The sequence below is a fragment of the Topomyia yanbarensis genome, chromosome 1, assembly GCF_030247195.1.
Source record: "Topomyia yanbarensis strain Yona2022 chromosome 1, ASM3024719v1, whole genome shotgun sequence".
NCBI lineage: Eukaryota > Metazoa > Arthropoda > Insecta > Diptera > Culicidae > Topomyia > Topomyia yanbarensis.
Genome location: NC_080670.1, coordinates 171,987,076 through 172,001,609, shown reverse-complemented (window position 1 = coordinate 172,001,609; position 14,534 = coordinate 171,987,076). Strand labels below are relative to the sequence as shown.

General features: G+C 43.9%; 1 protein-coding gene across 5 annotated transcripts in view; it reads right to left on the bottom strand.

Moving 5' to 3' along the window:
- Positions 1–1,760: 1,760 nt before the first annotated feature.
- The window catches only part of LOC131681439 (phosphatidylinositol 4,5-bisphosphate 3-kinase catalytic subunit beta isoform), a 45,377-nt gene continuing 32,603 nt past the window's right edge, over positions 1,761–14,534 (bottom strand). For all 5 annotated transcript variants that reach the window (XM_058962237.1, XM_058962243.1, XM_058962267.1 and 2 more), the window contains exons 3-7: positions 7,583–8,038; positions 6,381–7,511; positions 3,123–4,319; positions 2,932–3,051; positions 1,761–2,856 (exon numbers count right to left, since the gene is read on the bottom strand). In XM_058962237.1, coding sequence (XP_058818220.1) covers positions 2,728–2,856; positions 2,932–3,051; positions 3,123–4,319; positions 6,381–7,511; positions 7,583–8,038 — 3,033 coding nt within the window. In that variant the 3' untranslated portion in view covers positions 1,761–2,727. The remainder of the gene's footprint in view (positions 2,857–2,931; positions 3,052–3,122; positions 4,320–6,380; positions 7,512–7,582; positions 8,039–14,534) is intronic.

The following is a 14,534-nucleotide window of genomic DNA, read 5'->3' as shown; positions in this document are numbered from 1 at the left end:
AGTGGAGTGAGAGTTAAAATCACCTAAAACTAGCCGCGGTGCGGGGAGGAGTTCCGCAATATAGCTAAGCCGTCGGTGGCTAACTGAGGCTCTAGGGGGGATATAGGTGGAAGCAATGCAAAGGTCTTTGCCTTTAATTCTGGTTTGGCGAGCAACAACATCAATGCTTGGTGCCGAGGGCAGGTCGATTCAATTGAAAGAATAGCACTTTTTGATCCCCAAAAATACTCCTCCGTAAGATTCATCTCGATCCAAGCGAATAATATTAAAATCGTAGAAGTGTAGGTCTATTTCTGAAGTAAGCAATGTTTCGCATAGTTCAAATGGATCGCATTTCAAGTTATTTAGTAAGATTTTAAAAGAAATTGATTTTCGGGATAATGCTTCTGCAATTCCACTGTAGAACAGTGATTAAATCCGTGACGCCATCGAAGAATACAATCGCTGAAAGGAGGGGCCATTTCACAGTGAACTGCATCAAGAATGTTTTTACTGCGGGGAGAAAGCTTATCAAGATGCTTTTAAGGAGGACAGAAATATTTAATGCTGTAAGAATACGGTCCACAACGTCAGAGAAATGTATTAAGCCAGCGCTGGTTTCTTTCTCTGTCGGAGATATGGGAACACTTGGGGTTTTTGATGTTCCTGGAAGTGCTGGAAACTCTTTTTCTGAGCTAAGATTTTTGAGACCGGGAGTGACTTGCTTTGGATTTGTACCAGTACTTCCCCGAACAGTTATTTTTGGGGGACCTTTAGGAGACACACACTGGCTTTTACAACGAAGCTTGGGAGAGGAAATGTTCCTCCTTTTTCTATTGCTTCTAGGCAGCACAGAAGATGTTCCCTCCTGGGGTTCATCACAGTCGCCTTCGTCAGCAGACAAGCCAATATAGATGTTAGGTTCCGACGGGGTAGTTATCTTTAGCATTTCTGCAAAAGACTGGTGGAAGCGTTCCTGAAGGGAACGCTTAAGATTTTCCTCGCGCTGTTTGTACGCTGGACATGTCGGGTTGCCCCCACAGTAGAGACACTTTTCGACATCCTTTCCACATAGGAATCATCCGCATGATTCCCATCGCATTTCCCACAACGGGCTTTATTGCTACAATGGGAGGCTGTGTGTCCCAATTGTTTGCAATTAGTATAGTTCATGACCCGCGGCACACAGAGGCGAACAGGTAGACGAACCTTGTCAAAGAGGAGGTAGTTGGGTAGGGCAGAACCGGCGAAAGTTACCCGATAAGAGTCTGAGTTGGCGTATATTTTCTTCCCGTCAGCTGCGACTGATGCTAAATGCAAACGTTTGCACTCCAGTATCTACACTGGCTTAAGCATGGTGTCTTTGAAACAGCCAGTCCCATATTTCAGCAGCTCAGGCTCGAATCGGAGACGACCCCACAGACTTCAACCCTATTAGCAGGAATATACACTCTGTACTCCTTCGTAAAAGACCCGTAGCCAGCAATATCATTTGTCTGAAACTGTTTACAACCACCCGAAGCCTATCAGGGCGAATTTTCGATATTTCTGTCACGGCCGAATACCGATCCGTCAGAACTCGAGAAATCTGCAATAGTTTCAAACACTTATTGTTTTTGGTCCGAAAGAAGATCACGAAGGGTCCGTTGGCCGAGCTTAGATATACTTTGAGCCGGGGAGCCGATTTTGTTTCGACATCCATCTCTCCTTGAGATGAACCACCGTCAGGGAAAGTCATTTTTGCACGGGCCTATTGCACACCAAAATAAAATACAATAGACTAATTTTAAGACAGAATTTATTCGAATTCCTTTCTACGGTTTCCTCACAGAATAAGGTGCATTTTCAAGTCATTTGCTAGACAACGGCTGTCCCTACTTATTCACTATGGTGGTTACTGCTAGTCTAAAGGCTAAAGACAAAGTTCTTCCTTTTATTTCGAATTATCTACTTTTTTAAACTCATGATTTAATCAAATTAGTATAAATGATTTGCTAGTGTAATTGCGTTTCGCTACCATTTGCATTAGTGATCATTCCTAGGTACATAATTTACATTTAAATTAATTTAATCCTTCGCACTATCAGTCCTTGCATAGCTGTTATTAGGTTCATTATTTATCTTTTTTTACTAGTTTCAATATCTGTGTGGTGATTTATTTTTGCAAAGCTCCTGTCGGGACCTCATTTATATTTGCTAATGCATAATGTTTATCTCTCTCACTGATTAGTTTAGATAATATGCTAAATAGACCAAACAATTGAAATATCTTACTAATACAAGCTACGTTAATTTATCAGCCATGCATTAGTTACTGTACAAAAATCGAAAACATTAATGCACAAATCAGAATATAGTTTCGATATAATTTTTTTCTACTAAATTAAAAATATACATGATTACATACCGATAACAAGTGTTGCTAAACGATAAAATTAGTGTTAAAATTACTAGGTAGCTCTGCTTTCTCTAGTGTTCCACTGTTCGCAACCAGGCGACCTATCGATGCTAATGAGATATGAGCAATAAAATGCGAGATTTTGCAAGTAAAGCAAGACGGGAAACGAGGGAGGCCAGCAGCTCGTTCCCGCGTCCCGGCTAAGAGCAACCAAATCAAGCCAAAGCTACCGCGCATTCATCGGTTCGGCTCTTCGGCCACCCCAACGATGATGTAGTGTGCTAATTCCGAGCTGCTTTTCAGTGCCACACGTTCTCCGTTTCTTACATGGTGAGATTATAACGCAACTGTCACTGTTTATTGTTTTTGGAGAAATTATGAGAAGCCCAGTTTAGTGACGTTTTCCAAGAGTTGGCCAGCGCTTCGCTGAACTTTGATCGGAAGTGTTCGCGAGCTTCCTCTTCGGGTCGATCGAGTACCTGCACGCGTGAGGAGAGAAATTGTTATTTTCTGCCAGAACATGGAAATCATTAAACACACGAAAGAATGCTTACCAAAGTTTCCCGCAAATAGATGAGATCTTTCTCCGATGATAGCTCCGGTAGACCAGTTGAGATCATCATAGCAAACAATGACAGTATTAAGCAACCATGCTTTCTTAGAATTAGAAATGCCTGTACAGAAAGATGAAAACAAAACAATGAACAAACGTTTTCGTATTTTTTACCGGAACTTATTCCCTTACCTCTTCACAAAGATGCTGAAATTGGCGAAACTCTTGCGCTTCCCGATCTGTTCGGCCTTTGTTAATCACGTACACAAAATCATGCGTCAGTACAAATGGTACCCGTTCTCGGCGGAAGCCAAATTTCTCCTTGAAATGTCCTAAAATGTGGCCAAAGTCTATGTGAAACAGCTGACCAGTCTTTTTCACCATGATATTATCCGAGTGCCGATCGGCTACCCCCAGGACGTACGTTGCAACGCAATAGCCTGCGCAGCTCAGTGTAAATTCTTGCACTGCCTTGGCTAGCATTTCCTCCGTATGGTTGTGCTCCTTTAACCAGGCTAGCAGGGATCCTTTCTTAAACGGGGAAGTTGCCGAGAACATACCTTTCTCCTTCTGTATATTGGCAATAGTTTCAGCATTTAGAACCACCTCGATGATTCCCAATCGTCGGTCTGTGCTAATGCAGCTATAAGGATTCATTCGAAAATCATACCCGTTGGTCTTCCAGATCCGATCCATAATTCTCAGCATCTGCAAAGTTAGCATGTCCTGTCGCAAGTCGTCACCATTTTTAAAAATCATATTTATATCATCACCATTGATGTCCGAATTCTGGTAGACTATCCACAGTGGTCGCATTTTGGAATCCATCACTTTACATTTTTCCGCCCGTACAGTTTTGCATCGAAAACTCGGATTGAGTGGGCTGATGACATCGGACATTGCTTCACCGACCGACCGCTCCTGCAGATATTCCATCAGAAGTGTCTTTCCCTTCTCTTTGTTTCCTTTCTTAACCAACTCGGAACTCGCCTGTAACTTTCGCAATAGGTGCATCTGTTTCAGCAAAATCGCCACGTGTTCCTGGCTGCCCTTCAAGTACGCCTCCAAGATCAACCCGAAGCGGACCTGTACGGAGGGTACTTGAATCTCCGAACGTAAATGCCAGAAGAAAAAGTGCCCTATATGCTGATTGTGCAGGGCCCGCTGCAACAGAAAATCGACCAGATCACAGTACAGGTAGGATTCGTGTTTCATCGCTTGCACCAGCTGCAGCAGGTACAGCAGCAGCTCGCTATCCTGGATGGTGCGGAGGCATTTGACGGCATACCGTCGCACGTACTGATCAGCGTAGGCGTAGTCGAGCAGTTCGAGGGCACGTTCCAGGGGGAGGATGGGCCATTCCTGCAGTAGTGAGGTTATTTCGGCTACCTGGAAATGGAATATTTCATGGTGGATTAGTGAATGAAGCAGTGTCTAGCTGTTAGATCCAGTAAATTTGCACTCAATCGAGTTATTGACATGCTAGTACTGTTGTCTACAAATGTTCGTAATAGTGTTGTGCATGAAAACATATGCTTTTGGCGTTTTGTTTCTTTGTATAGCTCGTTCGACACATCGCGATCGAAGTACAACAAAGAAATACAATTAATATTTGGAACTTTGTTATCTTCCACTAAATAATACTGTCGGAGCAGAAAGTTACAACTAGCACCACTTCCCACGATTATCTGGAACAGATATTCGACTGCAAATTGGCACTGTATCACTCGGTAGTTTTGCGCAATAGTGCAATAGTGAAAACGAAGACAGCATACGGTAACAATTCGTCGCTCAATGGGGGAGTATTACGAAAGGTCGAATCACATAATGCCGAAGCACAAAAGGCCGAATCATTAAAAGGACATTAAAGCAAGGGCCGATCCAGGAAAGGGTCCTGGGGATCCGAATCCCTCCCAAAAATTTTCACCTTGTTGAGAAATTTGAAATTAGGTTCATTTTTATATTTGTTTTAAACTCAAGCTTTTCAAACCCAATTTGACCACCAAAACTGATTTTCATTGAATGAGGTTTTAATGTATTACGTATTGTACAATATTTATTTAAAAATCTAAATTTCGAACCCCTCCCCAAACTTTTTTCTTGATTCGCCCCTGCATTGTAGTAACCCATGGTGTTATTGATGAACTAGTGCATATCATAGCTTGAATTTATTGCTGAAAATTGCATTAGTTTCTTCTTAATTTAATTAAATTGGTTTAGATTAAATTCAAAAGTACAGCTCATGTTAAAAAGAAGGAAAACACCGTAAAAGATAGCACAATAATGAATATGGCTGAATTTCTGATTAGGTCTTTTCGGGTTTCGGTATTTTGTGGTAGGTTAGAACGATACTGGGTCAATAGTCCAAGGGTCATCCGACCGAAGGACATAAGCCCGAATTTTCATTAGCGCGAGGCACACTAGGTTGAATGCACCAAACAGGGTGAGAAATAAAGTCTTTGGAACTGAAACATTTTAACGAATAATCAGCTTTCAATGAAGGACGATTTGATTGGAACCTTTGAAAGAATTTGACTGGAACCTTTGAAAGTAATGTTTAGCATATTTACGTCATCTTTCTCGCTGTAGATTAGGCAGCAAATATGAAGGTGCTGGCTCAATAGACCGAAATCCGGTAGGCCGAATGTCGTTCAGCCGAATGCCGTTAGGCCGACTGCATTAGGCCGAAAGTATCATTAGGCTGAAGGCCATTTGGCCGAACGGTCAGTAGGCCGAATAGATTATTGGGCCTTTAGGCCATTGATACGATGGTGGAGACATACATCCGACTGAAGTATGAAGCAAAACGTGGAAAGTTAACTGGTCATAAATGCGCCAAAGTAGTATATTGATGAAGGGTGATGATTTCGAGGTGATGGAAGAGTTCGAGTATTTGAGCTCACTGGTGACCGACGATAGACAAAATTCAGAGATGCATTCTAGCAATCTAGCAATTCTAATCGTGCTTACTTTGGGATTAGAAAAATTCGGCGATCGCATAACGTACGCTACCACATGAAGTTAATCATCTGCAAAATGCTCATCAAACCGGTTGTCCACCACGGATTGGTGGAGGACCAACGCGCTTTTGGTGTTTTCGAGTGATATCCGCTGAGGTGCAGATGGAAGAGAGAAAATGAAGACAATTTTAGGCAAGCTAAAATTGTGACTTCAACAAGCATCGCTCCTAAAACCCAGTTAAATCAAAAGCTTTTTTTGTCCTTTTATCAGTGAGAGACTAGAAAGCCCGAAAACGCTCGAAAATTTGTATTTCAAATCACAAGTTCACCGGAACTAGAGAACTGTAATCAGCAGGGCCTCTGAGACCCCTTGCATTTTTGAGGGTTAAAGAATCGATGGCGAAATTTCTCAAAAGAAAGCTTGCATATGATATACTCGCACCGGCTTCAAACTAGAAAAAAACCCACTTCAACTCACAGTTTCACATACCTCATTCCTGTTGTTCCACTCCACGCAGTACAGCAAACAGGGCAACCCATCCGGTTCCAGCGTCATGCATTCTCTTCGTTTCGCCCAGATAGCGTTACGATCCTGCTCGTGCATATCGTTCAGCCGTTCATTGTGCAGGTACTGCATCAAAATCTCCTTGATCGGGCGCACCTCCTCTGCACTGTCCCGGTTTAAATGCCTATTGATTCGCCTCATCTTGTTCGCATGATCCAGCAACTGATCTTCCGAGGGATAAACAATGATCTTATTCTGCTGGTTATAGTTGTGGAAGCTGAGGATAATGGACGAACACTCGTCTCGTCGAGGGTTTGGTTCTACCGTCCCAAGAGGGTGTAGCACATCCTCCGATTGCAAATCTTCTGCGTACGTCCAAGTGTACAAAGTAACTGCTCCAGCCTTCAACTGATTTTTGTAATCGTACAGCATAGTGTTAACCCACGCGATAGGATTCATAAAGCCATCCTTTGTTCGCCGTGCTCTCACGCCTACCCCTTTCGCTGTCCGTACATTTTCGTAAATCACCAGACACAGTCTTGCCATTCTAGGAACATTTTTTACGGCGATATCAAATTTGATAGTCTCATTCCAGGTGGCACTGCCTTCGTTCACCGATACCAGCTGCGTTCGCATCGATTCGCAAAGTGATTTACCCCCGTGAAACAGTCCGAGCTGAATTCCAACCTCAACATTTCGATTGGCGTCACAATTTAGATCGGCTATGCTGTGCACCGTACACTGAAAGTGTGCCTCGATGTCCCAGCTAGTGATGTGCTTCACTTTTCGCAACGTATGCGATGCCGGCTTGCTACCGGTACTGTTCGATCTCTGGGTAATCTCCTCCGGGATTTCATAGATGTTGTCTTTGAAAATTTCTACGCTACGCAGCAACTTTGGAACAAACGTGGGCGTTTCTTCGCGAGACAGTGAATCCTGTACGTACTGGAAATTGATGATAGGGTGATCCCCGAACATGTATTCCTCGCGACCGCAAACTTTCAGTATAAAGTCGGAACTGTTTTCGTTTCGCGTGTTTACGGAGATTTGCTTTTTCTCCAAAATGCGTTTGAGCACTTCGTCCGGTGTGGCTTTGCAAGGAATTTTGACCGTGACCTGCAAAAATTAAAATTTCGTTTGAAATAACAAATTTGTCGTAGATCCATGAATTGGGAAGTAACAATTACCTGCATGTCGGCGCTCTTTGCAACTACACAAATGTCCCCGTTAGTTATTCGCTTCTTCACCAACTCCGGAATATGCGCACTGTTGACTAGCTTCGGAGGATACTGGTAGATGATCCGCTCCATAAGGTTCATTGTGGCACGCTTAGTAGCTATTTCCTCTCCAAGGTAACACATCTTCGTTCGAAAGTCGTTCACTTCCGGATTTTTCAACGTTTTCTCCGACAGAGTCTTCCCGAGCAGCGTGGTAATGTTGTTGATCAGTTTGTTGTTTACCGACACCTGCTTCTCCACGAAACGGAACATGCAAAACACCGGTGCCACATCGATAAGCCGTTTGGTTTCGTCGCTCAGCTCATAGCTGTTGTTGTTGGCGCTGCTCATGGTGCTGAAAAAGTACATCGACTTGTCGCCCAGATGGCAGTACAGTGGGTAGCGTTCCGCTTCCTCCCATACGTCCTGTAATTAGATAATTGAACAAGAAGAAAATAAATAACGTTGTAAATATTACAGTTTTGTTTATAGATAACGAGATACTCGAAGACACCTTAACTTTACCCTAACATAAATTTCATGAATGGACATGATTCTGACGATAATGTCTCTTGGCTATGTTTCTCACTAAGGGTAAACATTTTGGTGAATACCGATGCGACTCGGTTAGTATTCATTAGCGTGTCGTATCGACAAATCCGAACATCGGGCAATTGTTGTAGCAGTAGAAGATAATAATTTCACGACGTGCGCATCGATTTTTATTGAGTAGATAATGCAAATAATGTAATAATAATAATCATAGAGTTTTTTAAAGAACAACAAAAGGTTATTTTAGCTTAACTATGCATGGTAGTTATTAATATTTTGGTATATTGATATCAATAATGCACGCGTAGTTTATTTGAATGAGCAAACAATACGTTAATATTTCTTCGAAAAAATTAGCAACCATCATGGATAGAAATAAGTCAACTAAATGTGATATCAGTTGTTGCATCTAATTTAGGCAAAACATGCCACGAAGCAAAACTCCTCTTCGTTAAAAAAAGTTTTCGTACGAGCATTCTAACGACGACTAGAACAAAAGAGTCATCGACCTACATAAATCCGGCTCTATCTACGCATGATCTAGAAAAGGTCACACAACTTCACTTTCCGAGGATCAATCCACGTTCAGGTCGACGTATCGCACGCCAGTAAACAACAACGTGCTAGCGGCACACTATTGCACACACCTACCTACCTAGCTACATATATAGTGCTGGCAGCCAAACAAACAACACCATTATGATCGACTTTTGCTTTATTTTTATCCGGCCTCGTGTGGATGAACTGATGGATAGCCTATTTCGAACTTTACGTTACCTACTCATTCATATAGGCGTATATTTACTCGCCAATATTTGTTTACGCCTTCGTCGTACACGCGATGACCTGTATTGGGAGTCACCGTACTGGATCGATTGCTGGATTATAGTTTGAAAGTGTGACTAATGTTCAGAATCAGAACGCGGGAAATTGGTTTACCTGTAATGTAATGGTCAAATTACGAAACACTATGGGATCAACATTATTAAAACTCTTATTCAATTGTACTCCAGAGAAGCAATTTTCAGGTTTAAGGTGAGGTTGTCGAACAGACTACTCATGCAATTTTTTCACTGCAGATATCCTCATCCGGAAACTCTTACCTTCCAACTCCGTTAGCTGGAGTGCACACAAGCTTGGAGAAGATGGATGGAGAAAAGCGATGGGATATCAGACAACTAAACAATATTCGAGCGTTGATCAAAAAAGTAAGCAATAGAGCGTTAGAGAGATTTCAAGTAGTAAGTATCTGAAAAGTGCTTAGATATTCTAATTACGCGCCCCAAACAGCGTAGTGCCTTTGGGGCAATAGTTTCTCATTGCAAAAAAAACTCCAAGATCTTTGACACAAATCGCTCTGTCAATCGTGAATTCTGGTAGTCAATATTCGAATCGAATTGGCATTTTTTCCTCGAGAACGTAATCACTGTGCATTTCATAGGTTTTAGGGTCATTCGGTTGATTTTGCACTACTCCGCAAAGGTTACCAGTTGGCGTTGAAGCAAAGCTGCGTCATCAGTATTACCGATTCTGTGGTATAACTTGATGTCATCAGCAAATGACATCCGTCGTTCTTCTAAACAAAAGTTAACGTCGTTCAAATACAGGTGAACAATCAAAGCATTGAGGTGGCTGCCTTGCGTAATACCAGAAGAAACGTAGAACTATTCGGGTACACAATCACCTATTTTGACAGCTAGACGACGATTACCGAGATGCGATTGCATCTAATGAAGAATATTAATACCAAAGCCAAGTCTATCTGCAATAGCGTGATTAATCTTATCGAAAATAGTTTAAAGGTCCTTATAGATTACATCAGTTTGAAGGCCATCGAACATGGTCAATGTTGAGTCTCGGAGATATACTGTTTGCTGTGACTAAAATGAGTTCCAACACAATCATTTCTAACAGCTTAGGAACTGCGCTTAGCGTTGTAATATCACAGTAGTTGTCAACTTAATTTTCGCCTTTTTGTGAACTGAAAACATGAAAGAGGATTTTCGGAGGTCGAGAAATACTTCAGTTGTTAGTGACAAATGAAACAAACTAGGTTCAATTAGATCGACAGAACATTTTTTATGAATAATAGTTGGTACATCATCTGGGCCTGCCGAGGTTGGAGCCTTAACTTTACCAATCGCCAGTTATACCATATTATTGCCGATGTTGATAGAGTTTAAAGACTGGTACATTAAGGTACATTAAGTTCCGTACATAAAACCTGGGTCGGTGTTAGTTTCTCATTGGAAAAAATACTAGCGAGTTTTTCAGAGAATAGTAGGCAAATCTCCTGTCACATAGAGCTCATACGCCCTCCATAGCCCATCGTTGAAGGCAACCCGGATTCTTTACTTTGCTCATTTACATGCTTCCAGAATGTTTTAGGTTTGAACTTCAACTTACGTTGGACGTTTCGCAAGTAATTGGCATGACAACGCATAAATTTCTTTCCATGCACTCGGTTAACATGCACGTAATGTTGTCGCAGCACGTAGCCCCCGAACTTTGAGTACTTCTCCGATCAGCTCTTTTAGTCGCTTTTAATCGTCTCAACTGGATAGTTTGCCACGGCACAGGCACCTAGGCCTAGATTAAAGGCCGCATCTTTTGACTTAATAGCAATCGATAGCATAGCTCATAATATTGGAAAAGGGTCTGAACTACAACGTTGACATCATCATTGTCGAGAATTTCGTTCCAGTGATTATTCGACAGGAAGTCAACAATGCTGTTATAGTCGGCTCTTCTAAAGTTACAACTAACGATGTTAGAAATATTGCAGCCATGCCACACGGTTCTGAAAGTAGCTTTCCAAGATCCGGCACAGACCCATCGGCAGGCTAAGCCGGTGTAACGAGAGCGCGATGGCATCCCAGCTTACGCTGTTGAATGCGTTCTTCACATCAAGTGTCACTAACGCACAGTATCGAACACCTCGTCATTTCCGTTGGATCGCTATCTCGGCGGTCTTTATCACTAAGTTGATAGGCTAAGTTGGCCTCCTGTCCCAAGGCCGCGGTGAAAGCTTCGCTGTCGAAGTTGTTGATCTTCCACCCGCGTACCTGGCAGGGATCACCCGCCCTCGGATGCTGCACACCATAGTTGATCCTTAAGCGAATTGCTGGGTGTAGCCGTCTACCCTCTAGTCCATGCCTGGAACCAGACCCGGGCTGACAAACGTTACGTCAATGCATGACTCGACCTCATTCCTACGGAATGTGCTAGTGGAACCATCATTGACTAACACTGCGTCTAGTTTCGCAAGCGCCTCCAGTAGCGCTTGGCCCCTGCTATTTGTACAGCGGCTGGCCCACTCCACTGGGCAGATGCACAGTTGTTAAGATTCAGCTGTGTTACTTGCACGGCTTCTTCTTACTGGCTTACACCGAAGGGACACGAATTACGGTTTTGCTTCTTACTGGCGCAAATAAGGCATTTTGGTACCGTATCGCATTTCTGCAACTTGTGTCCCTCCTCACCACAGCGACGACACAACTTACTTCTGTCTGGACCCTTGTAGTCGCATGACTTTTGGCCGGACTCTATACACAGATAGCATCTGTCCACTGAAGGCGGCTGGGGTATGCTTACTGGGCATGCTGACCAGCCGATCTTCAGCTTCCCTCACTCGATTGCCTTTTTGGGTTCCGCAACCGATAGCCTGAAATAGGCTACCAGCGTGTCCCACTCTTAGGCGTACAGAGGTCTGCTCAAACTCTGCGCCACACTGCTCCATGACGACAGCGACGACGTCGTCTGCGTTCGTAACCTCATCCAGTTGCTTGTTTTGGAGGGTCCCTTCCGCACCCAACGACCTCACCTGAGCACCGTCATCCAAGACCTCTTGAGTCAACTTCTTGTACGCCGCCCCACCAGTTTGCGCACCTCGTTTCAGCACCAAGATCATTTCGCCGGTCTTGGTACGTCTAACGCACATCCTGTCCTAGAGCCGAGAGGCTTTCGACCGCCTACATCGATTTGAGGACGTCGACATACTTGTCATTGTCGGTTTTCACCAACAGAGTCTCTCCTCTGCCCTTGACCTTTGCGGGTCTAGGTGCGTTTGACTTCCGCTTATCCCTGCTGATCAGCTGCCAGGGATTTTCGCGTCCTTGTGCTGATGGCACCTGCTGGTTGGTACCACTTGTGGTCCGGCACTTTGCGCCCGGTTGGTGCCTTTTGCCTTCAAGTCACCTTCTCGGGTCGACGCGTTTCGGGATCCTTTGCACCCCGGTCTGCACCGTTCAAACGACGTTTGACCTTTGTAATTGCACGTCGTTTGGCGTTGTTTTGTGCACCTTCGCCTGGTGACTGCCTGGGCCGCTTCGGCTTAAGCGCAGTCTTGCACTCTTTGGCCGTCAAGGCGAAATAAGTCGCCTCGTAGGCCATAGTACCTCCTCCAAGGAAGGTGAAGGCCTCAGTTTAGGCGCCTTTATCGGCCGTCTCTCTTCCCGCCATACGCCTGATATAAGCGTCCTGTTCTTGTATTGCGGCTCGAACAGCCTGGCGGAGCTCCAGCGGGTTCTGTTTCAGTTCCTTGCTGATGTTCTGCTTTCCGCTTGTAAACTCGATGATATCGAGTTGCTTGACTACCACCCGCATCGCGGGTAGTGACCCGCCGAGCGTGTTGATAGGGCTATCCCCTATCACCACTAGAGACTCTGGTGCTGTTGGTTGCAGCCACCGTCGCTCCGCTGTCCTCCCCCCCTCTCTGGGAGGAGACTTCGCCAAACCCCCTTTGGCAAAGGGGTTCACCACCTCCATCGCCAAACTTATGTTTACAGTGTTCTTAGTGTTTTCCGTTTTATGCCCACGAATAGCTAGGGAAAAGAAGTCAACCCTGTCAGAGCCCCGCTAGACAGGGTAAGGGCAAAAATAGTGTGGGGTGCGCCCTGGTGCCCCACAGGCTCCGTGCACGGCTTGGTATTTGTCAACACTTTGGATCCCAGTCCTTGTTTTACGTAAAGTTGGGGTTCGAAGCGTTGATGCCGCCCCCTCCCCCGCCATTCATCCCTCGGCACGGGTCTCGTCACACCTTAGATTGGGGTATAAATTTAACGGTACGGGTTTTGAGGCCCGTCAGTTGGCACCCTTTCATTCCGATGCTACAGTAGAAGGCTGTTAGCACCCAGCCGACGCCGGTCAACGATCAAATGTCATCGATAGACTCACGTGAAGGCATGAGATAGCAAACTTGTGAGTACGATGTTATCTCACCATTTGACAGCACAACTGTTGTTAGTCGCCTCTTACGACATAGGAAACAGAAACCCTGTGGGTCACTTCTTTGCTGAAATACTGCAAAAGATTTCAGCCACCACTGGATGCCACACGGCTGTTATATAAAAGACTTTGGGAACATTAGTGGGTATAGGTGGTCCAAGGTTTCATGAATCTCTTCCTTCATGTATGTGTCAAAGAACACAGTTGAATCAGAATGATACGGTTGGGATTATATGCAGAAGGATTGGAGTTCTGTGCCATGTAGTCAAAGTATGCGGATATAAAATGGGTCTGAGCAATGTCGACATGCCTCTCGAAATTCTCTATCACCAGTGGGTTCGAGATATTGCATTGGATGAGCAATCGATATAAGACTCCAAGTCGATTTTTCAGTGGGATATTACCCGCCAGTATTTCGAGACTCATCGTATGGGTTGAGTGCATGCAACCCACAACAATACACGAACAACGATACTGGATTCTTTACAGTGTGATGAGTATGTTCGCAACACAACTGAATGATCAGATCTCCTTGGTAGGCACTTCGCCATGTTCCAGTTATTGTCATAAGAAAATTGACCATATATTAGCATTTCTGTTTTAGATGCCCACATCCCCAGATACTAGATACAGGTACTATATACAGACATCCCCACGTATTTCTAGAGTCAAACCAAATCCCAAGATCTTTGAATGTCAAGACTAAATTGATCGTTACACTCATTAATAGAAGCTGAAGTTGTTTAAAATCGTTAAAAGACTATTCTGGTGCAGCTTAGAATTAGAATTTCATTAAGTGCAACGCAAGGCAATAGTTCGTCCTTTTGATTTCGCGAAAGTAAAATTATCTATCTAATATTAAGCCATTTGCTTTGACCCAATTGTTGGGGCGAAATAGGCAAACTTCCGAATACACAAAAGTATTGCAATTGGTCGATACGAGTTGTGATCGGAGAATTGTTTTCCTGATTTCGGAATAACGATGGCCTTTAGTTGCCTCCAATCCTGAGAGACAATGTTACCATCAAGGAATTTCAGTCAGATTCTGGACCAAACAAATTGAATTTGTATCTGGTAGATCCTGCAATGCGATAGGTTTTTTGTGCGGTACATACGTCGGGCAGTACCCCAAAAAATGCTCATC